Below are 23,877 nucleotides of genomic sequence, written 5' to 3' on the forward strand. Positions count from 1 at the left end.
GCCGCCAGCCGGGTCACGCGCCGCGGTGACGCAAGGACGCACCGGAAGGAGGGGGCACGGCTCTGGGCGGCGGGAGGATTTGGCGGCAGCGGCGGAGCGGCGCGGGAGACGCAGCACCATGAGCGTGCGGCTGAGCGAGGGTGCCATCGCGGTGAGGGGCCCGCGGGATGGGGAGGCCTGGCCTGGCCGGTGTGTGTGGGTCGGGACTGGACGGAAGGGGGCTGAGCGCCAAGGGGGAAATTAGGCCTGGAGCTGGGCCTGGTCCTGGGAGGCGGGGAGGGCCCTGACTGGGTCTAACGGTGGCGGTCAGTCCTGTGTCTTTGGCTGTTCTACGGCAGTTCCCCTCAGCTGAGGGTCTCAAAGCCTTCCTGAGTGAGGTGGTGGCACCTTTCTGAGGGTCTCTTTTTCTTTTCTCTAGGCCATAATGCAGGGGGAGAACGTTTCCAAGCCTGTGCTGCAAGTCATCGTGAGTGCTCTGTTACCTCTTGTGCCAGTCTGTTAGTGGCTGCATGTGCTTTTGCCCAGGCTTCTGAGTGCAGCCAAACTTCCTCTGCAGAGGAGCTGAACAAGGCTCATGTACTCTTAATTTCATTTTACATGACTTGAGCTATGCCGTTGACATCTGTGTTCAAAAAAAAAAAAGCTGAATAGATAGGTCATCTGCTAATGATGTCACTTTATGTTTTCGAAGAGTTTCTGAACAAACGAGAGCTAATAATCTGTTGCTTCCCCACAGAATACACGGGCTATTGCTACAGGAAATGGGCCACCACGTTACCGAGTGTTGATGAGTGATGGGGTTAACACACTCTCCTGTAAGTATGACAAGCTGCAGTGATATTTTTGTAAGCGTGGAGATGCTGAGAGTGATAAAGTTTCCGGTCTAGCATCTAGGTGTAAGTTGATGAAATGGATATTGAAGGAGAATGTGGCTTATACAGGGACCACAGACACTAAAGTGTGCAACTGCATTTTAACATTTAAACAAAATCCTTCTCTTCTGGGACTTTCTTTGTGAGCTTTAAGCAATTAACTTGCTACAGCGTATAATGAAAATACAGAAATCTATGTTTTTGTGAAAATGATTTTAAAATAATTTAGCTTAATCTTTCTCTTATATGGTCATTCTAGCTATCCCTGCACTCTGAAGTTTGGGCGATAAACACGGTATAGTTTATGATCAGTTTTGGTGGCTTGTTGGTGGTTACACTGTTTTCTGTGTGTTAACTAACTGAGGAAGTTGTAGATCTAATGCAACAGTAGACTGGCTGGAAAAGTTGTGGCCAGCCATGGCAGCCACTTCTGAGGCTGACATGTGTTGTTTCAGTGCTTTTCTTCTGTTTCTGCAGCATTCATGTTGGCAACACAGCTGAACTCTCTGGTGGAAGAGGAACAGTTATCAGCCCAATGTATTTGCCAGGTTAACAGATTCATCGTCAACAGCCTGAAAGATGGAAGGTATATATGTTTCCTTAAGTATGGTTTTACAGAAGCAGCTGCACTAGTGAGTGCTCTTTCCTTTGTGACTAAGCAGTGGCCAGATGCTTTTGATTGGGATTATCTGAATATACTCAGACTTTAGGGTGCAGGAGGGAAAGTACCCAACACAAGCAATAGCAGAAATAAAAAAATCACAGAATGTGACTGCAGCAGGTGCAGATATGCCTAGTACATTGATTTAGTAATTGAAGGTTTCCAGTTGGAATACTCCAAATGGTACTAAGTCTCATTAAAATCCACTTAAAATTATCTGCTGTGGAAAAGAAACAGTGAAGATTTCTTGTTACTTAGGGGTTGTGGAATCTGGTCTTCTATGAAAATTTGAGAGGAGGGAGGTTAGGATACTGCAAAACGAGAAGAGATCCGAGTGAAGTGACTATAGGAAAACTGTGTGCCTAGGAGAATATGAACTGAAGTTCATATTCTTTTTATTCAGTGTTTTTGTGGAGGGACTATAACTTCTTTTGAGGCAGGGAGTATATTCTCTCTTGTAAAATCTGGCATGGCTTTGATACTTCTAAACCACTGTTGTTTCAAGCCATTTTTGTGTGCCTGTTCAGCCCACCATTGGCTGTCCTTGATGAAATGTGATACTGTTTCAAGCCTACTTGTACCTCATGAGAGGGTTGACAGTAGAGAGCTTTTCCCTGGAATCGGCCCCTGATGGTTGGTTCTCTTATCTGCAAAAGGATATTCAGAGTCTGATAGACTTGCAGAGGGACTGAAAGTCTTTATTGCTGTCTATCCTGTGTTTGTAGGAGAGTGGTTATACTGATGGATGTAAATGTTCTGAAAACTGCTGATAAGGTTGGTGGGAATATTGGCAATCCGGTGCCATACAATGAAGGTGAGTGCCCTCTGTAAACAAATACCCTCCTGAACAGACTGTTGTGATAGCCTTCTGTTTCTTTCACTTAAAAAGCAGCAATCAGACACATTCAGCTTGCTTATGCCTTGGAACAGTGATGTCCAGATCTTAAAAATCCTTTCTATTTGCGTAACACAAAATGGGTTTTGTTCGTGTTTCAATAAACTCTACACCATGGCTGAAGCTTCAGCCTCTACATGGTGTTGGTAAGCATCTCTACCTTATGATAACATTGACAGGCTTTTATTATACGTTAGTGGTCTCTACCTAGAGTTCCAGTAAGTATGCGGAAGCTATTCTATGTCTCCTCATAATGAGTAATCAAATAGATTATAATTTCTTCTGTCTGGAAAGAAAACAGCAGGAGGAGGATGTAATAATGATCTATGAAAGTATAAGATGGCATGGAGGGGATGAATAAAGAATGATGAATATCTCTTTCTCTTCTACCTTCATTTGATGCTCTTTAGTTCTTACATTGTCAGGTCGTGGTTTTAAAACAAAGGCTGTACTGCACCCCCAAACAATGCATAGTTAAATTATGGGACTTGTTGAGGTAGGTGCCAGAAATTGGCGCAGGTTCAAAAAGCAATTAGACGTGAAAGAAAAATCCATTAAAGGCTGTTAAACATAACAATACATCCTCTGCATGAATGTTAGGTTCAGGAAGCACTAAAACTTAGATTGCTCGAAGTACATAGATGGGAGACTGGTATGAAAACATGGCCAGCATACAGACTTTCCTAAGCACCCGTTCCTACCCTGCCATCTGAGAAACAATGATGTGCTGGGTGCACCTTAATCTGACCCGCCATGAATCTTTTGTTTTTATTGTCTTGCATAAGTAACTGTTCTTCACTTTCATGTGCTGAGCTTACAGTTCTCAGGCAAACATTTTTTGAACTAATATCTCTTTTTTTTTTTTCCCCCCTGAGATACGTTCAAAAGTATGTTCTGTTCTTCCAGTTCTCATCTTTAAAAAAGAGAGAAGATAATAAGCACTTAAAGAAAATATTTGAACAGCTCTGTCATTGACGTATATACAGATAATGGCTGAAATTTAATAGCAAATAGTTCTTCTTGAAGAATTTTTTTCCTGGTGGAAGTGAATTAATATATTTTTATTACTAAGGGACCACGCATTAGTGGCAACAATTTTCTGTAGGATATTTTGGACCAACAGTGGTGGTAGGTACCTGCCGTTCTGGTTAAAAATCTACTTTACTAATCGAAGTAGAAATTAGACTTTGTTGCAGAGGCAAAGACATCTTTCTTCATTAACTTTTCTTTTTCCTGGGGAATTAGAGGGGCGTTTGTTAAATGAGCCTAAAGAATCCTTTGTTCCTTTGATAGTTACTTAGCTAATTGCTGTTTAAAAAATGTGTTGACATCTCAGATTTTATGGTTTAATCCCACAGTTGCTGTAGAGACCAAGATTTTCAGAATAGCTATTGAGCAGACTGTTTTGTGCCTTTCTCCCGCTTCCCTTGCTTGTGTGATACAACAGCTTGTGAACTATAGTGTTTTTCAGTTATCATATTGTTGCTTAGAAACGACTGGGAATGTGATATCTTACAGAACTGAGCTGAAAATATACCTTTAAGACTACAAATTTTGGTAAAATTACCATGACTTTGATCAAAGTTATGTTCTTCATCTGGGTTTACAAAAGTACTCAGCAATGAAGTTTTCAAATCTGAATGCTTTTGGAGATGTTACAGGTCTGTGGTCATAGTAAGTGTGGTCTTGCACTAAATAGTTAAGAGATGCTGAATTTGCTGTGATGTGTATTTGATTTTTAACACTGACGTTATTCTGCAGACTTCCTACCCTTTTATTTGTTACTAAATAAGGTTACAGTTACAGAAGATGGTAATAGTTTAGATTAAGTATGCTTAACCCAGCTTTTCTGCTCTGCAGCACTACTCGATTTGTCATGAAGGCCTTGATAAAATAGCAGAGGTGTATTTCAAGTTGCATATTCTTGAAAGTCCTGTATCTATTGAGAGGCTGTATTTCTGAGGAATGCCCAGCTAATGCAGAATGAGTATCTAAGAGCACTTCGTGGTCTTTGTGGGGAAAAAAGTTCATGTATTTTAAAAAGAATGCTTAGTCCCACTTTTGGTCTTACTTGAAATACAGATCTCAAATTGCTGGACTAGGACTAAGGTATATTCTTTCCTAGAGTGTAATACCACAGTAGGCCCCAGGGAGCGAGAAGCTGGCTTTTGGCCACTCTGTGCTTGAGCAGTAGGTGGTTAATCTGCCTAACATGGAAGCTGGAGACACAATCTTCTTAATACATGTCATAAAAACTTTTCAGGCAGCATTTCATAATAGCATTGAAAATTAAGATTGTGTGTAGTTCTTGTTGAAAACTAGATGGTAATGTTATTACTGTCATGAATCTCATTCAAATTACTCTCCTGGACTTTCTTCTTACTATGACAATTACTTGCTACTTATGTTTAAGTTCTGTCATCAATCTTTCAATATTGAAACGTTTGTGTGCTTATGCAATTCACTTGAACTCTTTATTCTTGCCCTTCCCACCATTGTGATTTGGTGTGCATTCTTTCAAAGTGTATTTTCCTCCCTCCTCTTCCTGCCCCCATGCTGCTGCTCAGTTCTGGGACAGGTCTTCTGTCACCGTGGCACTGCAGCAGCACCTCTTGATGACAAATTATTGGCAGCAGAAGACTACTGTTACGCAGCTATTCCATTGGAGTCTTGGGTACAAAGGTCTTGGGTTTGACTAACCCAGTATATATAGCAGAAATGTGATCGGGTATTTCAAGTGTTTTTTCAGCTTCTACTAATAAAAACTAACAGCAAAAAGCACACAGAGAAGACATTTTTCTGAGTACCTGAAGTGATCTATAGGCCAGCAGCCACCAAAAATCATAGTTTAGGAGTCCCTAGACTCTACAAGTGAAAAAATTGCAGAGATATTTCTGCTACTTTTGTATTTGAACACATGTACAGATGTGTTCGTATATTCTTAATCTGTTGAGAAACACAAGGCTATGGGTAGGCAGCCATTAAAATGTGAATTTGTGTTTCATAATACACAACTGTTCTTATGTATGTGGTGGTCTTTTGTTTGTGTTTTGGTGGAGTTTAATTAAAAAGTCATAGGGAAAAAAAATTTGGAACAAAAGTAGCAAGGAAGTCTCTTGCTGTTTCATATGCACGTTCCTGTTTTTGAATAGTGTCTCCCTGACCAGACATATTTTTTTTCCTTAATGTGTTTTGTTGGATTTTTTTTCCTTCTCTTACACAAAATGAATTTGGGGTGTTGAGTACTGACCCTGACTGCATCCTGCGAGTACCTGAGGCAGCTGAGCGAGGGTGAAATCTGGCTTCTCCATCTAGTGGATTCTGCAGTAAATACACATTGCTGTTTGACGTCACTCTGTTGCCAGGGAGACTGCTGTCACCAGTTCACCGATGTGACTCTACTGCGGCAAGTTAGAGGAGCAGATTGGGTTTTGTGCAAGGACCTTGTTTTGGATTAAAAATAACTAGAGGGTTACCTCTGTAGACTATACAACATCAGGCAACACTACATCAGGGTCTCCTTGTGTTGCTTCTGCTCCTTGCCCTTACTTCTGTGCCACCCTTTCTTGCCCTTCTGTTCTGTGTTTCTCTGCTTTTGTTCCTGGAGATGCTTATGGCCTTGGTCAGAGAAAGTGGAGAAGAAGGTCAGACCATCATCTTCCTCACATCCCAAATCAGGGGGGCTTTGCCTGCTCAGGCCAAGGACTTCCTGCAAACTGATGACTTAAGAATTAGTTGTGTCCAAAGACATGAAAATGTTGGGTATTTTCTCATCTGGAGGCAAAATATGATAGGATGACGGTTCTGTAAAGGAATTCAAATTTTTGAACAGCAGATTAGTCTTCTAATGTACTATAACTATGTGATGCTGCTCTTTCTCTTGTTATTTATCATCGATATAAGGCAAGTAAGTCCTGGAATCAAAAAATGCACACTGTGTACTTACTATGGCACCACTTTGCTCCTAATATACTGCCGTGTCTCAGGAGGGACCCTGTTGAATGCTGAAATGATGTCTCCATCATCCCCACATTAACTATCTTCATATTTTGGAAATAAAATATAGCAGGTGTTTTTGTTGTCTTGTGTTAACTTCAGGTTTGACTTTACCCAGTGGGTTTTTGGTCCTTTCTGAGTTTTAAGAGGGAATTCTCTTACGGTTTTTATCTGAGCTGTTAGGTAGTAGCAGAAACTACCTGTCAGAGCAATAGAAGCCTATAAAAACTGAGAAGTTGTCAAGATTACTTCAGTGCTGTCCTTTTAGATAACTGTCAACCCTGAATTCTTTCAAAGTAGAAAGCAGTTGCTTGAGGAAAGATATCTGACTAAAATTCCTTCATGGTAATATTGTTCAGCAGAGAGCTTGCACCTGCTGTGTCTTGTAACACCTGAATTTTAGCTTGTGTTCTCTGTGTTTTAAATTATCTTTTTCATGCAAGACTTATTTCCCTAAAAGGCTTAAGGGTAGTTTTAATTAATGTGCTCCCTACTGTACTATATGGTCTCTTTCCATCTGATTACCAGGGCAAGGGCAGCAACATTCTTCAGCTCCAGCAGCAAACCCAGCACCCAGCAAACCACAGCAACGAAATGGCAATTTGTCACTAGCAGGTAAGAGTAATCCTGGGCAGGAATTCTGGTTTCCATTTGTTAGGTGCAAAACTAAAGCTTAAATCTAAAAAAGATCCTTTCTGTAATGGTTTTGCACAAGAAACACTCCATTAAAGAGTAACCCATAGCTTGACAAGGTGAATTCTCTGGAGGCTACTGTACACTTGGATGTAATAATAGATGTTTAAAAAGGGAGGAAAAAAAATCTGTCCCTTTTCTTCCTCAATTAAAAAAGAAAAGGAAACAACTTTGACAAAGCAGTGTAAACTGAACATCTAGTCTGATACAATTTTGCATTCTTGAAACAATGCTCTGTGGGCACCCAAGTAGGCTACGGCTTGGAGCTGGCCAACGGGTGTGTTATCGATGCTGAGATATTGAGGCCAAACAGTTTAGATGGTACTGGACTGAAATTATTTGATAGTACATCTATAAATACTTTTTTTTTTAATCAAGACTTTAAGTGGTGAGATACTGAAAAAGGCAGTCAATTTAAGTGTCAGCCTGTAGGCTTTTTCTGAAGCAAAAAAGTTGTCAGTCCTAGCTCTTGGTACCGCTTTAACCTGTCTGTATTGTTTACCCCTGTGTTTAAGAAGTTTTTCGAAATGGTAACATTTTGACACTTGCTCACTGCAGCAGAAAACAAGCTCTTTCTTCATGTAGTTAAAGCTGATCGTAAGAGTTGTATGCTTATACATTGATAAGACTCAGGTTAGAATTAGCAGTATTGCTTTATGTCAGGAAATTATTTGATTGTGGAGTACCATTCCTTAGTTGTTGCCCCAAATAGTGTAGATCTAAACCTTGATGTGCCACGTTTTAGAGAATTTACTGTGAACTAATTGTTTCCCACTTAGACCGTGTTTAAGTGATTGACTCTGGACACATCTCCACTTCCAGTATAAGTGCTCTACAGGTCTGAGAGTGTCTCTTCTGTAGCAGTTTGCAGCCTAGAAAATACTTGTGACCAAGAGCAGAAGTGATTCAACAAACTTGCAGGCACTCTGTGGTGCCCACATAGCATGGTGAACGGAGCTTTGAGTGCCTACCCCGTGTTAAGTATCACTTTGCCTTTGGAGCTCTCCATAGCGTGATGGGAAAAGCTCTGCCTGACCTTGCGCCACAACTTGGTTTTAACCTAGCTTTTGTCTGCAAGACTGAAATTCTTTATGCTTTGTTGTGTTTTTCGAAAGGTCCTGCTGCTCCGAAGTACCATGCTCCCTCAAACCAGTTTGGTAAGGCGAGCGCTCCCAGCTCAGTGAAGACTCCAGGGGGATCGCAGGCCAAAGTAGTGCCGATTGCCAGCTTGAACCCATACCAGTCCAAGTGAGTTACTGTGGTTTGCCAGGTATTATTCAGTGTCACAGGCATGAAGGAACAATAGTTTCTTTTTGCATTCTCATGTATCAATCTGTCAAATCATTCTTTGAGTTCTTTTGAGTTTATTGGTTAACTTCAAACAAACAAAACCAACAATAACAAAACCACCCAGAGAAACAAACAAAAAAAATTTCCATAGAAACAGCTGTATGGGTTTTGGTTTGGTTTTTGTTTTGGTTGGGGTTTTTTGTGGGTTTGTTTTTTTAAATTTCATCACCACTCCCGACAATCTGAGATTTGCCTTTGCATTGTCTCGGTGAAGTTACCCTGCTGAGCTTGATAGGTTTTCAATATTTTAGTTCGAACCCAATTGACTCTCTTTTTTTTCCTAAAGCAACCTTCTTTCTGGTAACTTAATGACAAAACAGCTCAGTAAGCTATTCACTTTGGCTACTGTTCTGTTGAAAAGCATGAGTATGTAATTATTTCGTGAATGACATTCTCAAGTTATGCAAACTGATTTGATTACCCAAGTTAAATGCGAATCCTATAATTGAGCTCTTGAGCATGGCTTTTCAGAACAGGCAAAATGCTGTATGAGAAATGTACCCTAGAAGAGTAAAAGATTTGAGGCCTGCTTCTATGCAGAAGGATTGTTTGCTACTCTTATCATACTAGATGCTTTACGGCTGGCTCTGTTGCTTTCTCTACAACTTTCTCCCTTTAATGGTCTAGGCCATTAAGATAGAAAGCAGGAGAAAAGCAGGTAAAGTTCCTGAGGTGCAGTGGGAAGATTCTGGCTTTTAAATAATGACATACCAGTTCCAAAGGTTTGTCAATTCAAGCTGCTCTTTAAAAACAAACAAACAACACAGAACAGTGATTTCTTGCACGATTTCAGGTGGACCATTTGTGCTCGTGTTACCCAGAAGGGCCAGATCCGCACGTGGAGCAACTCCCGTGGTGAAGGCAAGCTCTTTTCTATAGAGCTGGTTGATGAAAGCGTAAGTGTCATATGTTGAGAAGAAGATAATGTATGCCAGATGCTGATGAACCCTTCATAAAGACAGAATAGAGGAAATAAAGTGTATTATAGGAAATGTGGGGGGGGTTTATTATGACTGAAGCTTGTATTCCTGTATTCATTAAGTTGAGCATCAACAACCCAGTTTTTATTGAGAATGAAATCTTAAATGTGTGACTTTACTGACTATTTTTCATCAAAGTCTATAGTGTGTGACTGAATTTTTGCAGCTTCAAAATATAGTTGTTTATGGAAACTGACAGCCTAATACTGAGGTTTGTGGTGGTTTCCTGTAGACTGAGACTGAGGTCTCATCCTTAGATACACGTTACAAAACAAGGAGTGAGAGGAACATTGCCTCCAAGTTATAAGCTTTCATTTTCGTGAGGAAATCGGAGTACAAATTACTGTAATACTAGGAAGTATCATCTGTGATTTGTTTGGGGAACGGTATCTGGTTAATCTAACTAAACTTGCAGCTTGTCAAACCTCTTATCAAATTACAGCCTTCTGTCATGAAAACAAACAAGATTCTACTAGATTATGTTTAGTATAAAATGTGAGGTTTAATAAAGTAACCTGTTGTCATCGGCCATTTGTTTTCCCTGCATACTGTCTGTATTCAAATTTTTTTAAAAAAACAATATTTATATCTAGTGAGTTTATAATTGTTATTAATTCTTAAAGACTTGGCATAACGTGTGAGTGGGAGATAGCACAATATACTGTGTGCTGACTTGTGGAGCTGCATGATCTATTTGAGGGGTTTTTTTGCATGCAATGACAATTAATGCCAATTTTAGAGTACCTTTTCAGAGGTGTATATACAATATATGTAGCTTTTATGCATTTCATTCTGAAGCTCTAGATATACTGAGACTTGAATATGAGATTTGATGGTCAGGTGTAGAATATACCGTTTTAGCTATAACTACAAATGTGAGGAGAATGTTGTTTGTTTCTCACATGCCTGGAGCTAGCCTGGCAGGCCACACTCTGTCTGTAGAACTGATGCCACTTAACATTGCAAAGATTTCTTTTTATTTTTTTTCATGCCGAATTTCAGTTCTGACCAGCTCTCCCTATTTTCCTGCAGGGTGAGATTAGAGCTACTGCATTCAATGATCAAGCAGACAAGTTCTTTCCACTCATTGAATTGAACAAGGTATGGTAGCATTGTGCTTTCATAGTCTGACATGAGCTAGAAAAGAGGAATTTCAGCATAGCAAGGATTTTTAAAGGTGAACACAGTCTATTTGCTCTGTCTGACTTCTGATAATAGCCTCTGTTTCATTGCTTTCTCTTGTAGGTATATTATTTTACCAAAGGCAATTTGAAGACTGCTAACAAGCAATATACAGCTGTTAAGAATGACTATGAGATTACATTCACTAATGAGACTTCAGTTGTGCCCTGTGATGATGCCCAGCATCTTCCATCTGTTCAGTTTGAGTTTGTATCCATCTCTGAATTGGAGAACACACCCAAAGACTCAATTGTTGGTCAGTCTGAGTAGCAAAATGGCAGGCTCTAAAGCTTTGAAGTTCTGTGTCCTGAATACTGGGGAGGTAGTGAGCATACAGTGCTTCAAATGTTGTGATCTCTTCAATGAAGTTATCCTGTTATAGTTGCCATTAAAAATACCCTGGGCAGTTTTCCTGTTAAGATGTCTTTGCCCTCTTCTACTAACAATATGTAATGACTTTTCTTCAAACTTGTGCTTCAGACTAAAGACCGTAAATGATACTTGTTTATTGTACTATAATCATTGTTTTCCACAGAAAAGGGCTAAGAAAAATGTCCTTGCTCAGCACGTGTGCATTTCATACCTTCCGTGGTCTTGCTTTCTTTCACTATCTAATTATCTCTCTAGTGATTTTTGGCATAATTCATTGCATTCAAGTCCAAGTTGCATGACTGTTTTGGCTTGCTTTGTGAAGTATTGGAGGTTTGTTTTTCTCTAATTTGTTGGGCAGAGTACTCCGGAAAAATCAGAGGCTTGGGTGGGGGCGAGGGTTCTCAGGTTTCACAGGCACAAGATGCCTGTGATTCAGAGGCATTCAGCTAGGAATTTTAAAGGTAGATCTGTAATATTAAAAATGGTAATTTTGGGGGGAGTGCAAAGGGGATTGCATTAGCTCTTACTACCCAAACATGCAGCCTTGTTTAAGTTGCAGCTTATGGTCTCAGGGCTACAGTGAAGGCACTAGCCAGTTGCTTCATTGTACAAGTCACTTTGAAACCCCTTGCCTGAGAGACTTGTGCTTAAACAGCAAGAGTGTGTGTTACAAGATCAGGGCTGAAGTCCTTTGACAGAATGTGATGGGAAAAGATAGTACAATGCCTTGATCTTGCTAATGTGGTGAGGCTTGCATTCATGAATATCTTAATGAATTCATCAACAAAATTAAAGCACTGAAGAGTTCTGTAGTGGAGCATTCCTACCATAATACACTTAATTTCCATATCAGTTTTGATTTGAATAGGGAGCTAGGATACAAGGTAAGAACCTGACAGTAGGTTTGAATTTTTCTCTTGTGATCTTGTATTCCCAAATTGTGACCCTTGAGTAACTTAACTACATTGTAACTGTTTTTCAGATGTAATTGGAATTTGTAAAAGCTATGAAGATGTCACTAAAATTATAGTGAAAGCTAACAATAGGGAGGTATCGAAGAGGAACGTGCATCTGATGGATACGTCAGGGAAACTGGTGACAGCTACGCTATGGGGAAATGAGGTATGTGGTCTCTTACCTGTTCTTAAGCAAAGGTTCCTTTGTGTAGGGTGAGGAAATGAGTGTGCTGTTGTCATCTGAGATGGGCATAGCACTGAGACGGGTCCTGGGTGTTTAAGGATCAGGGGCAGAGAGAAGGTGAAAGACTGTCTGGTTTCATTCAGGTGTGATGTTCCTAACCTTTCCCTGACAAACTGCTGACATGATCTGACTAATGTGTTCTGAACAACTGCAGACATTATGTCTCAAGCCCAAAGACTGAAGATAACAGGCTTCTGGTTTAGGAAAGGGTACGAGTTACAGTTTGATTATGGAAAAGCCTGGTGGCTATGGCTGTCTCATTTGAGATTAATTTTATTCGTAGGGTGGGATACATGTTACCCTGCATAAATTGCTGCTTAACTAGGGGTTTGAGAGGCTGTATCTCAGACTAGGAGTTTAAAGCATCTGAGCCTTGGAATTGAAAGTTTGAGTAGTTGCAGTAATCTGCTGCTTTATCCTTTTAACAGGCTACTTTGTTTTCCACCAGTGCGGTAGATACTTAGGGATTTATGTTCCAGTCTATAAAATGGGAGTGATCCTGCCAGCTTGACAGTGGTGCTTTATGGCTAAATGATCAAGTGCACTGATATTGTAGGTAGCTAAACACCATTAACCATCTGCTGATAAAAATAAAGTAAATGGAAGTTCAATATTGCAGAGTTTTGAGGTTGAAGCAGGTTGTTACAGGAGAGGCTACAGGTAACCAGTTCCTGGCATAACCCTTCCAACAGACATCAGAGTCTGTGTTTTACAAAGTTAAATCTGTTTGCCTGTAGAATAGAGACAACAGCAAGCATTGAGGGGAAGTGTATGGCTTGCAGTTGGCACAGTTAGGGTTAGAATCTGCATCTCCTTCATCACGGTTGTTGCCCTAACTGCTGGGATATGTTTTGTGTTCTTTTTGCCTCTCATGGCTGCAGTGAATGCTGCTGCTAACTCCAGCTCGTTTGTAATCTTTAAGCACATGATCCTCCCCTTGCTTGCTAAGTGGTGTGGGGTCCAGAAAATCTATACCTTTCATAAACCTCTCATGCCAAGAGGTTCTTTGTTAGTGTCAGACTTTACTCGGATAACAAACTGATGGCGACTGAACAGCATTAAAGCAGCTTTATGAGATTAAAAACCAAAAATGGGAAGTCAAGGAAAAATGTTTGGTCAGCATACCTACACTTCTGCTTTTTAAGTTGTAGTAGAATAGACATGATTGGCTCCGTCAAGCCAAGTGAACTGTTTCATTTCCGGAAGAGTCTAATCTGACCAAATAATTTCTCCTGTTTGGAGGAACGTCGATTCCCATAACCCATCTTCCTTTCTGAAATCCGTGTGTAAAAATCCTAATGGAAGGGACCGCTCTGTTTTTTCAAAACCAGTGGTGTGACTTAAGGCTTCTCTGGTTCCTCAGGAAATGGGGTGTTTACAGCTTTGTTAGCTGCCTTTTCTTAAACTCCTAGTGATAGCATTTAAAACCTTACCTTCTAAATACAGTAAGATAGTTTGGTTCAGATTTGGTCTCTTGTCATGATCTGTGAATTATAACCGCAAGTTCAGTACCTTTACTGTAGCGTGCTACTAATGTTTTCTGTTTTTTCACACATGTAGGCTGAACAGTTTGATGGTTCTAGACAACCTGTGATAGCCATCAAAGGAGCCCGAGTCTCTGATTTTGGTGGTAGAAGCCTGTCTGTCCTGTCCTCGAGTACAGTTGTCATCAACCCTGATAGCCCAGAGGCTTTTAAGCTCCGAGGATGGTATGAGCGTGTGTTTAAGTTGATTCATTCCAGCCTGTTGCAGAGTATTTGTCTTATTCTGTTTCTCTGTACTTGAGCAGTCTGTGTAGTACTGAGGAAAGGTAGCAGAGGATATGAATTCCAGGACTGTAGAAACTTCTCTTCCTTGAAAGCACTAGAGCTTCAAAGGCTTCCTTAAGTTGTTCAATTCAAGAACTTCTAATTCCAATACAGACCTTGAAAAATTGGAATAGGAGTAGTGCATGCTGACCCAAAGCCTTGAAGGCAGCATGAAATCAGACTTGACCAGCTCCACTTTCTGAAAGAACAATATTTCTTTCACAGTCTTTTTCCATTGTGTGGAACCTGATACGCACTCTGTTAGTATGGACTGGAGGAACTATGTTGACTTCTTCCAGTGTCTGTTCCTCATCAGATATTTTTCAGATAGCAAAATAACATTTTTATTGTTTTCAGTAAAACAAAGTGATTTCTTGATGGTTCATTGCTTCTACTGTAGGTGGTTGCTAAATTGTCTGCCATAACTACTGATATGGTGAGATGTGGCGTATGAACGAATAGGGTTAAGTGCCGACAGCATCAGATTCCTGAATCCTGGGTTTTTCAGGTTCTAGTGAAATCACCCAAACATGGATAAAACATAATGGCATCCTCCATTTGTCATTGAGCTGTGGTTCTCTCATACTTCAGAAGGTGGTTGAAGATAAAATTGATTGTGTGTCTTAGCTATTACTATTACACTTTAATTAAGTTCAGTTTTTGAGTCTTGCTGGTGTGTTTCTCAAATCACAAACACCACAATGGGATGGCTGTACAACCTTTTGTTGAAAAGCTGTGTTTTCTTATTCTAACAGAGGAAGCATAATCTTTTCAATGCTGTTTGCTTTTTATTTCGAAGCTGCTGCGGAGATAATGGTACCGTGTAATTTAATTTTAATTATGGAAATATCTTGATGCCCTTAAATCTTGTTATCTGCCTGCCTTTAAGAAGCGTGCAGTGTGTGGTTTGACCACTAGCTGGCAAACAAATTGCAGTTATATAGAACAAAGCTGTCCTTCTTTTGTGGGTTTATAAAATACTGCGCTAATTAAGTCGGACTATTAACTTATTCTGAAATGCTATTTTTGTTTGCAATATACACAAATTACTGTAATTGTTTCCTTTGCAATCATTGATAAAAAAATCCCTCAGGTATTAAGTACATGAAACTAAATGTAAGCTTTTGATAAGTCTGTATGGTCTGCTATCCAAAAATAGAAGTGCATCTTTGTGGTTCCAGGTTTGACTCTGAGGGGCAGCTTCTGGAAGGTGCCTCAATCTCTGATGTGAGGGGCGGGCCAGCATCTGGAGTGAATACCAATTGGAAAACTTTGTTTGAAGCCAAATCTGAGAACTTGGGACAAGGAGATAAGGTAAAGGATGGCCACTGGGTACAAGCCTTGTGTATTGGGGTGAAAATAAAAACCTAGACTTTATGCAGGCATTCTGCTTAGTGAAGTGCTCTGATTGCTGAGCAGTTATGTGCTTACTCTCTCAAAACTTATGCTGTTAAATAATAACTTTTTTTTCAAATAAATTCAACCTTGTTGTTGATGTTGCAACGTGATACTATGTCTATGTTTGCAAGAGAATTATAAGCCTTGTATAAATGGGGGGGAGGCGGGGGGACACGGAACTTCACCCCAATGATGTTCATATAAATAGCACAAAGTGTTCTCGGAGAAACAGGTGCATTAGGAGGAAGTGGTTTTCAAGGGTGCACACTTGGTCAATAGAAAAGCTAGGAATAAAACCCAGGTCTCTGGCATTCTAGTCCAGTAACCTCTCTAGGCTTATACTGCTTCTTGACTTATTTTTAATTTTTTTTTTTTTCAAACTTAAGTGCTAAGCCATTTGGGATATGCAAGAACTTCTATCTAAGGAAAAACTTTACCTGTCATTCAGCTATTTTCTATAAGACTTTTTGCATGTACTTCTCAAGCAACCTCTCTTTATCTGTTAAAAGACTTGACCGTGATCTTAAACCATTAGGATGATTATTTTAGTGTGGTGAGTGGGTATTTTGTTCTGTAGGCTATAGTTTAATCAAATGCTTATCTGTAATACTACACAGTAGGCTTTCTGGTTTTTGTGTTGGCTCCCAAAAGAAGCATAGGGAAGTGCAGAATCTTAATCCTGTGAAAAAGTGATTTGAACAGACACAATAGAGAAGCAAATATGCTTTATCTAAAGAAAACCTAACAAGTGGAGTTTCCTGCAATGGAAACACAAAATAATCTTGCTGTAGGGGCTTTATTTAACATAATGGAAGCCTGAAAATTACTTCAACAGAGGAGTTGATTTACAGTTTCCCAATAATCCATAGCTGTTAAGCTTTCTAATCCTAAATATCCAAGTATGGGTGCCTCGCTTTGTAGCTAATTCAGAATTGGAAAACATTGAGTATTTTGAGGCTAATGTTGCACACTCACTCTCCTAGGCAGATTATTTTAGCTGTGTGGGCACAGTCGTACATCTGCGCAAAGAGAACTGTATGTACCAGGCATGTCCCTCTCAGGATTGCAATAAAAAAGTGATAGACCAACAAAATGGACTGTATCGTTGTGAAAAGTGTGATCGTGAATTCCCCAACTTCAAGTACCGCATGATGCTTCTGGTAAGTAAATGAATCAAAGGAGAGTGTTTCTCACTGTTTTCCTTGCACAGTCCAAATAGAAATCTTTTGCGAGAATGGGGTGTTATAGTGCTGTTTGTCTGGGGTGCCTGTGGGTTAGAGGATACTGAAGTGGCTTGTATGCTGTACCTGAGTGAGGGATGTTTCATTGAGCTGATTAGCAGTTTGTTTTCCTAGTGCTCCAATTAAAAGCTTTTCACTTTGCCAAAAAGTTGATGCTAGCTCAGTTGATTCTGGTTTCCAAGTGTACTATGCAGTGCAGAGTACAGATGGCCTACGCCTCTTCAGTAGTGAAGATAAACTGAAGTAAAATGGCATTTCTGGAGAGCAGTAATTGCACTTTTACAGCTGCTACCTATATTTAGTACATTTTTTTGTTAGGTATTGTTCTGCCTCATGCTTTAATGGAGTCTGCTTCACAAAGTTGTCTGGGGATTATTATTGTGATGCCCGCTTACACCATAAGCATTGAACCTTCTTCTGTTTTACATTATGAGCTGGAATTGTATCTGCTGCTTAGAAATGCTGTGCCAGGTGGGCATGCAGAGAGAAGGGAACTATCCCTGCAGTCTCACTAAAACACAAACTGCTTCTGAATAATTTCTAGCGGGTAACTTCTAGGAACGCATGAACTACTTTACATAGCAGAATCATCCTCGTAGAATATAAAGGGGATACTGAAGGCACAATCAAGGCCTTCAGAACAGTGTGCCTCCTATTTTCCCATTCCTAATTGTCAAAGCAGACAGGAAATGCACGTGAGGCTGGTACTTGATCTTTTTTCCGCTCTGTCTTGTCCTTGAGTGTTTTGATAGTTTCCTCATAACACAGTGTGTTTATGCTCAAGTCCTCAGGTAGGCACAAAGTAAATGCCACTTGCAGTCTCGCTGGTGTCCCCCATGGTGGTGGTTGTTCTGGGCTACCTGTTCTTGCTCACAGCTCATCAGTGACAGCAGAACAGAGCTGAATATCCATCAGTGTGTACCACAGTGATCTTGTTGGCCTTTTCCTGTGACACAATGTACTGTCAATATTAGCTTGTGTTAAGTTACTGTGACATTCTATGGAGCTTAAAAAAAAAAAAGTCACTGCCTTCCACCCTCAGTGATGGAAAGTACCTACAGTACATAAGGCTCTGATAGTTACTGGAAATTTAAAACTCTCTATAGCTGTAAAATTTTTCTTTTGCACTGTCTTCTGTCTTCCTTGAGGAACAAGCAACTGGATGAAATAACCTTTTGGGTTTTTGTTGGGGTTTAGGTGACCATTGCAGACTGTCTAGAGTATCAGTGGGTGACTTGTTTCCAGGAGTCAGCAGAATTCATCCTTGGGCAAAACGCAGCTTTCCTGGGAGAACTGAAGGAAAAGGTCAGTCAATGAGCTTATAGTATTTTTAGTAAATGCCTAGAAGTTGAACTGAGTTTCACACATCTTGTTGGGCTGCCCTCAAATTTCATGCTTTTTTTTGATCCTTCTGGTAAGGAAATATTCTTGTGATGTTGACTTTGAAGGCGACTAGGAGAAAGATGTAAGGTCTGTGTGGAACACCGGCACTGATCCCTCAGAGAGCATGATCTCATCCCCGTGTGTGCACATGTAGCACTCCTAAGTCAGCAGAGGTGGCCAAGGCACTGGGTTATGCTCACGTAGTTGCTGTGGAAATTAACAGCATTATTAAAACAAATACCAAAGTGCCATATGAAAGAAAGGGATATTCAACTTCATTGGGCAAGAATTTGATCTTGCTCATTCTCTGGGTGATAAGCCAGCTTAGGGGCCTGACAGCCCAAGATTGTTCTCCAGATGTTGAACTTAAGTATCTCTTACAAGTTCACAAATCATTGCTTCTCCCTAGTCTGAAGTTCTTGGCAGGGACTTGTTTACTCTCCTCAGGATTATTTTCCACGGGCCATCTGCCTGGAGAACAGAGATTTGCCTGGTTTCCCCCGTAGTTTGCTCCCACAGTCAGTCTGTCTACCTCTGAGCTCTTCTGGCTGTTAAAAGCTGGAGATCAGCCTGTCCTTTTCACCTGGACCTTGAGAGACAGCTGATTACTTGATAATACTACAGTCTTTAGAGGACTGACAGCTTTAGCACATGTTAACTCCAGTAGAAAGGACAGGATGTTTTATCATTGTACCTAGATTGGAAGAACGTGGGGAAAAAAAAAAAAAAATGTTTTAGCCATGAATGCTAACAACATTATCTCTAATGTGTTCCAAAAATTTGTTTACTAAAACCAAAAAGTTCCAGAACACTTTGTATGTATCTTTGTAAGTAGGCAGGAAGCTTTCTGAACTAATGTGTGTTAGCCCACTTCTGAAGGCTCTTTTTTTCCCACCAAATACCATCAGAAACTTTGAGGGTCATCTGAAAACCATGACTTGTAAAATGGGTCATTGGCAGAGATGCTTAAGTGCTATTTCTTTGACAGATAAGAACAGTTTTAAAGGTTGTAAGTCATTAAAGACTAACAGACAGTATTTTCTTCCTTTTGTCACTATATGCTCCTCTGCTGCATTTTCCTTTCTTCCAACTTACATAATCTTTTCCTGGCTTTTAGTTGTCTACTATATAAAATCTGTGTTGTGTTCGTTTGGTTTTTTTTAAATAATGATGTGGAAAACATAGTTCTTGAATTGCTTATGAGCATTGCTGTGCTCCCAGATTAAGGCTGGTTGATACTAAGGCTCCACAGATGTACCAGCTGTTGGTTGACCCATTGCTTGGCTGTGGGAGGGAAATGAAGCAGGATGGATTGTTGAGGCTGTAGTCCTGATCGTCCTGAAACACTGTTGTAGACCTCATCTGCTCCTGCAAATCAGGGCTAGTTTTCATGTTATTTACATACAAGAATGGTTTTGGGAAATTTCCTGCACTTTGACTGTCTAAGGTAAATGGTACAAAGCTTGTGGTTCTGGGCTGTTATGTTTTTGTGATATTATGAAGTCCGACACCTCTGTTCTGTAGGCAGATGTATTGTTAGGGCACTCTAATTAGATGTGCTTGCACTTTTGCATTTCCATTTTCAGACATTCTTAACTTGTCAATATTTTCTTACTTCACTCATGCTTAATCTCTGCTAGAGTTCAAACAAAATTTCTTAGTCACTTGTAATGCTGAAGAGAACTGGGTGGGGAAGGAGAAACAGCAGATCCTATGTAACAGTACAAACATGTAATGTCTTTTGAAGAGCTGCCTAATGGAAATGGCTGAGGATAGAAAATGGAACATAATATGGAATGAGCCCTTGAGTGGGAATGCTTTGTGTTCCAGGAGAAATTGGTTTTGATTTGACACTTTTATGAGCCTTTAAAAATGGTACTTGATGCATTTTCAGTAAGCTTTTCTTAGTGGGTTTTCTCTGAAGACCTGATGCAGTATCCTGTGAAGTTGGTGGGAGTCTTTCCAGTGTTCACAGTGTATATTGAATCCACATACAGCTAGTGACCATGCTAAGCATAGATATGCATGCAAGGTTTTTCATCTACTTCTCCACTATGCTTGTTACCAGAGGAGGTAATGTAGGGTAGCAGTAACGGGTATGCTAACAGCATTTTCCCTTCACTAATGGTTAGCGTAGTTTGTGGCAGAGCTGGAAACAGAAGCCAAATGCTTTAAGGGAGTTTTCTTATCCTCTAATCCATACAGTGGTCAAAAGAAGGGAGTTTTTAATATTCAGGAAGGATATGCCTAAATTTTGCAGTCTGAAACTAGCTACTCCTGTTCACCATAATTTGCTGTGCTTTTCTAAACCTTAGGAGGATCACTGTGTAGTGTAAAATAGTGCTACAGGCATTTAAAAACAGCAGATGTAACACTTGGAATATGAGTGAAACTGAGGTGGGTTCAATTCCAGATCAGATGCTCTGTCTGCTGCTGGAGTGACTGATCAAGTCAAGTGCATCTGGTAGACAAATGCATTAATAATTACTTGTCTGTATTATCAGGGGGCTGCAGGATTTTTGTGGAATGTCAGAAAAGGTTTTTACAACTAATTTTTATAAAAATAAACTTTTTCCACAGTCTCCACAACTTGTCTGCTTCTTTTCTACTGTTTTGACAAATTGTCTGTTATAAATGATGATGATGCTTAGTGTTCATATGGTAATTAGAAGCAGCTTATGTTATAAATATGACAGAGTCTTCTAATGGTTATAAAAGCATGTTCAAAATACGCATCCACTTTTTTTATAGAATGTCCTCTTAAATAGGTCTGTGTCAGGGTGTGAAGGATACATACAGCCTTGATGGATAAGCAGAAAAACAAAATGCCTAATAAGACAATTAATAGGGAACTAGTTAACTCTTGTCAGTGTTTGTGATCAGAACATCAGAATTAGTCAGTTCAGCAGCATGAGAGAATCTCTTGTGGCTTTATAGTATTTTCGTTCTGTACGTTTGGTTGCAGATTTGGTGCAACTGTACGTTTTGTTTAGGTACCTAAAAAGTTTTCACCTTGAACGAAACTTTTTCTTAACTTTAAACTGGTTTTGGCATCTAAAATTTGATGGAAGATTCAGCTCTGCCTACACGATCCAGTTAGTTCCACTGTTTTGCCAACATCAGGAAAAGACGAGCTGTTCTGAAAGTTCATGCTACCACCAGAAGCCTGGAGTGTCTGCAGCTGATATCTGTCTCTGTCATTCTCACAGAACGAACAGGCATTTGAAGAAGTGTTCCAGAATGCAAACTTCAACACGTATGAGTTCAGGATCCGAGTAAAACTGGAGACTTACAATGTAAGTATCCCCCAAAAAGCAAAAAATGCAGCATGTGACTTTGTCGTTTGACTTGTCTCCATAGGAGGTGGCTTCTTCCGCTTATATTTGTGGGGAGAAGTTTCCAAAGATACTTGCTCACAACAAGTAATGTCAGTCTTGAGCACCAAAGGAGAGATCCACTGTCATTAACACTGCTCCCTCTCAGGTTCATTAAGCCTGGCTTGTTTCAAATAAAAACAACGTAGCAGCTCTGGGAGTTAAGTTTGCACTCCCAGCTAACCCCTAATACCAGGAGCAGTAAGGTACTGGGGCAGAAGGAGGTTAGAGCCAAACGACTGGAGTGCTTAGCGTTCTTCCTTTACGTGCTGTATTTATCTTTCACAGGATGAATCTCGTATTAAGGCTACAGCAGTGGATGTCAAACCTGTGAACTACAGAGAATACAGCAAGAGGTTGATCGCAAGCATCAGGAGAAATGCTCAGCTGGGGTGAGGAGGCTGGTGCTGACTGAGTGAAGCTAGAGCTTCCAGCAAAACTCAACAGATGATATTACGTTGACTTTTTCCCCACCCCTTGTGTGACAGTTTGTCATTAGTTACACTGTGCATGGTAGTCCAGTGTAGTGGGCTCAGTGGTTTAATGCATTTCTCGGAAGATGTGTCCCTGGTATGTAAGAGTGCACTCTGATGGCCACGATACTGCAGGCTGTGGTCTGTTAAGCTGTGGCAGCTCTAAAGAGCAATCTCTAGACAGATTGCCAGGGTCTTTAGGCAAACCATTCAGAATGTCTGCAGTAACTTTGCTTTCTTACTATATGTAAAGCTGACTTATATAACCATTATATCTTCTTTGCGAGAAACTAGTGACAACCTTGACACTCGGACTTGTTCAGCAGAGGGTAGGAGGAAGAGTGTCATGCAGCTTCCAGATACGGATGAAGGAGAACAGGTCTATTAGTGCAAGTTAGTTCCTTTCCATAGCATTCAAAGGCTTTCTCTTTCCACAGGTGCCATGCAGTTGTTAATGCTTGGAATGGCAATATGGTAGAATTATTAATCAAAGACATATCTCTTATATCTGAAGAATATCCTTCCTTCAGGGTTTAATAGGCTGAGTCAGATGGGTCTGATATTAATCAAAATTGTCTCTTCTGAGGAAGGCAGATAAGCATTGACTCTCCATCCCCCAGGGAAATCTAGGCAACTACAAAGCATTGCTTTAGTTTTCTCTTCAATTAATACTATGGATTTTTGACTGATTTTTAGTTCACATTTCCTGCCTATACATATTTTGTATGTTTGTATGTTCAGTTTCTTTGGTTTTATTTGTAATTATGTTAATCAGAAACAGGTCTTTAAATGGGGGGAGCTTTGTTTCAATAAACACTGTTTAATTCCTGTGTAGTAAGTTTTGCTTTCTTTGAACACCAAAGACTTCTCATTACTGGAAAGCAATTAATTAGCTTTCATAATAAGCATTCACTTGGGGGAGATGTTACCTTATTACAAACTCTAAGGTTAGACTGAAGAATGGAGACTTCTTTGCCTGATGTTAACAGCATGGAAATGCAGTGATATTTTCACCATTTCTGTGCCTGAGAATGCTGATGAGCTGGCACTTCTGGGATTTTTATTGACGTTTACACAGCAGTCTAAAACTAACCAGGCTTTGAGATTTGTTCAGACATAGAGCTAGTACAGAAAACAGTAATTATGCTACTGGGCTTTTCAGTCAGCAGAGCATGCTAGCTCTGTGTGCTCCTAATCACATTAATTATGTGTTCCCTGGCTGCAGCTCACAGCTTGGCATGTGCTGCACAGCTCCAAGCATCCAGGCAAAACTGCAGTGGGTTTCTGGTAGCAAAACTGAAATTTATCTATTTAGTTTGCTCTGTAGAGCACTGCTGCTTCATGTATTCAGTTGGTGCCCTTTATTTCCCATGATTTCCTGTTTGTCATCATAAGTCTTTATGTTTAAGAACTGTAAATGCCACTTCCATTGATGGACATGAAAGACATTATTCTGGGCCCATTAACTGCACAAACAACCCCTTCCTCTGGTTTTGGATTCTGAGGATCATAACGGGGTGGTTCTACTGCTGTCTTGTATTCTTTATTGAAGTATTTTTTCCCTCTGACCTTGCTTATAAAGTGTTGACTAGAAAATGACAGTCTTCAGCACTGTTTTGGATTGACAGAGGGTAGGTTAGTGGTGATAATCTCTCTTTCCGCTCTGCTAACCAGTCTTGTAGTTCTGCTCCTCCCTTTCCGTCCCTCCTTCCCAGTTTGAGGGGACTGGTAAGAAGTGGTAATGCAGAACGTTCCTTGAGGCTCTTTCTAGTTCTCAGGCCCATACACCCTCGGATGTTTTTGTGGGCGTTTGCGTGAGCACGTATTTGCTGGCATTGCAGCTTTACGAGATGATGCTGCACACCTGCCTCTGCTGGGGCAGCTCCTTCTCCCAGAGGGAATCGCTGTGCCTCTGGATGGCTGGGTTTGCTGTGCCATCAGCCAGAGCACTAGAGATGGGAGTTATCAATACTCGAGAGTATTAAGGTATTTTACGGGA

At 40.3% G+C, this 23,877-nt stretch overlaps 1 protein-coding gene across 1 annotated transcript; it reads left to right on the plus strand.

Annotated features, from left to right (window-relative positions):
- The first annotated feature begins 37 nt into the window (after window positions 1-37).
- RPA1 (replication protein A1) lies at window positions 38-22,712 on the plus strand. The gene is made up of 17 exons (XM_074889914.1): window positions 38-151; window positions 419-466; window positions 737-815; window positions 1,350-1,458; window positions 2,259-2,347; window positions 6,953-7,039; window positions 8,233-8,365; window positions 9,261-9,363; window positions 10,480-10,548; window positions 10,693-10,885; window positions 11,984-12,123; window positions 13,762-13,910; window positions 15,191-15,323; window positions 16,391-16,567; window positions 17,846-17,953; window positions 21,241-21,327; window positions 21,694-22,712. Exons 1-17 carry the CDS (start codon window positions 119-121, stop codon window positions 21,799-21,801), a joined length of 1,845 nt encoding a protein of 614 aa, XP_074746015.1. The 5' UTR covers window positions 38-118; the 3' UTR covers window positions 21,802-22,712.
- The last annotated feature ends 1,165 nt before the right edge of the window (window positions 22,713-23,877 follow it).

This window comes from Strix uralensis, chromosome 20 (assembly GCF_047716275.1).
Source record: "Strix uralensis isolate ZFMK-TIS-50842 chromosome 20, bStrUra1, whole genome shotgun sequence".
NCBI classification, from domain to species: Eukaryota; Metazoa; Chordata; class Aves; order Strigiformes; family Strigidae; genus Strix; species Strix uralensis.

Bases quoted from the DNA above. Each gene is read 5' to 3' on its own strand.
- RPA1 (XM_074889914.1), top strand. From the start codon at position 119: ATGAGCGTGCGGCTGAGCGAGGGTGCCATCGCG. The intron at 152-418 runs GTGAGGGGCCCG...TCTTTTCTCTAG, and splicing joins TGAGCGAGGGTGCCATCGCG to GCCATAATGCAGGGGGAGAA. The intron at 13,911-15,190 runs GTATGAGCGTGT...TTGTGGTTCCAG, and splicing joins GCTTTTAAGCTCCGAGGATG to GTTTGACTCTGAGGGGCAGC.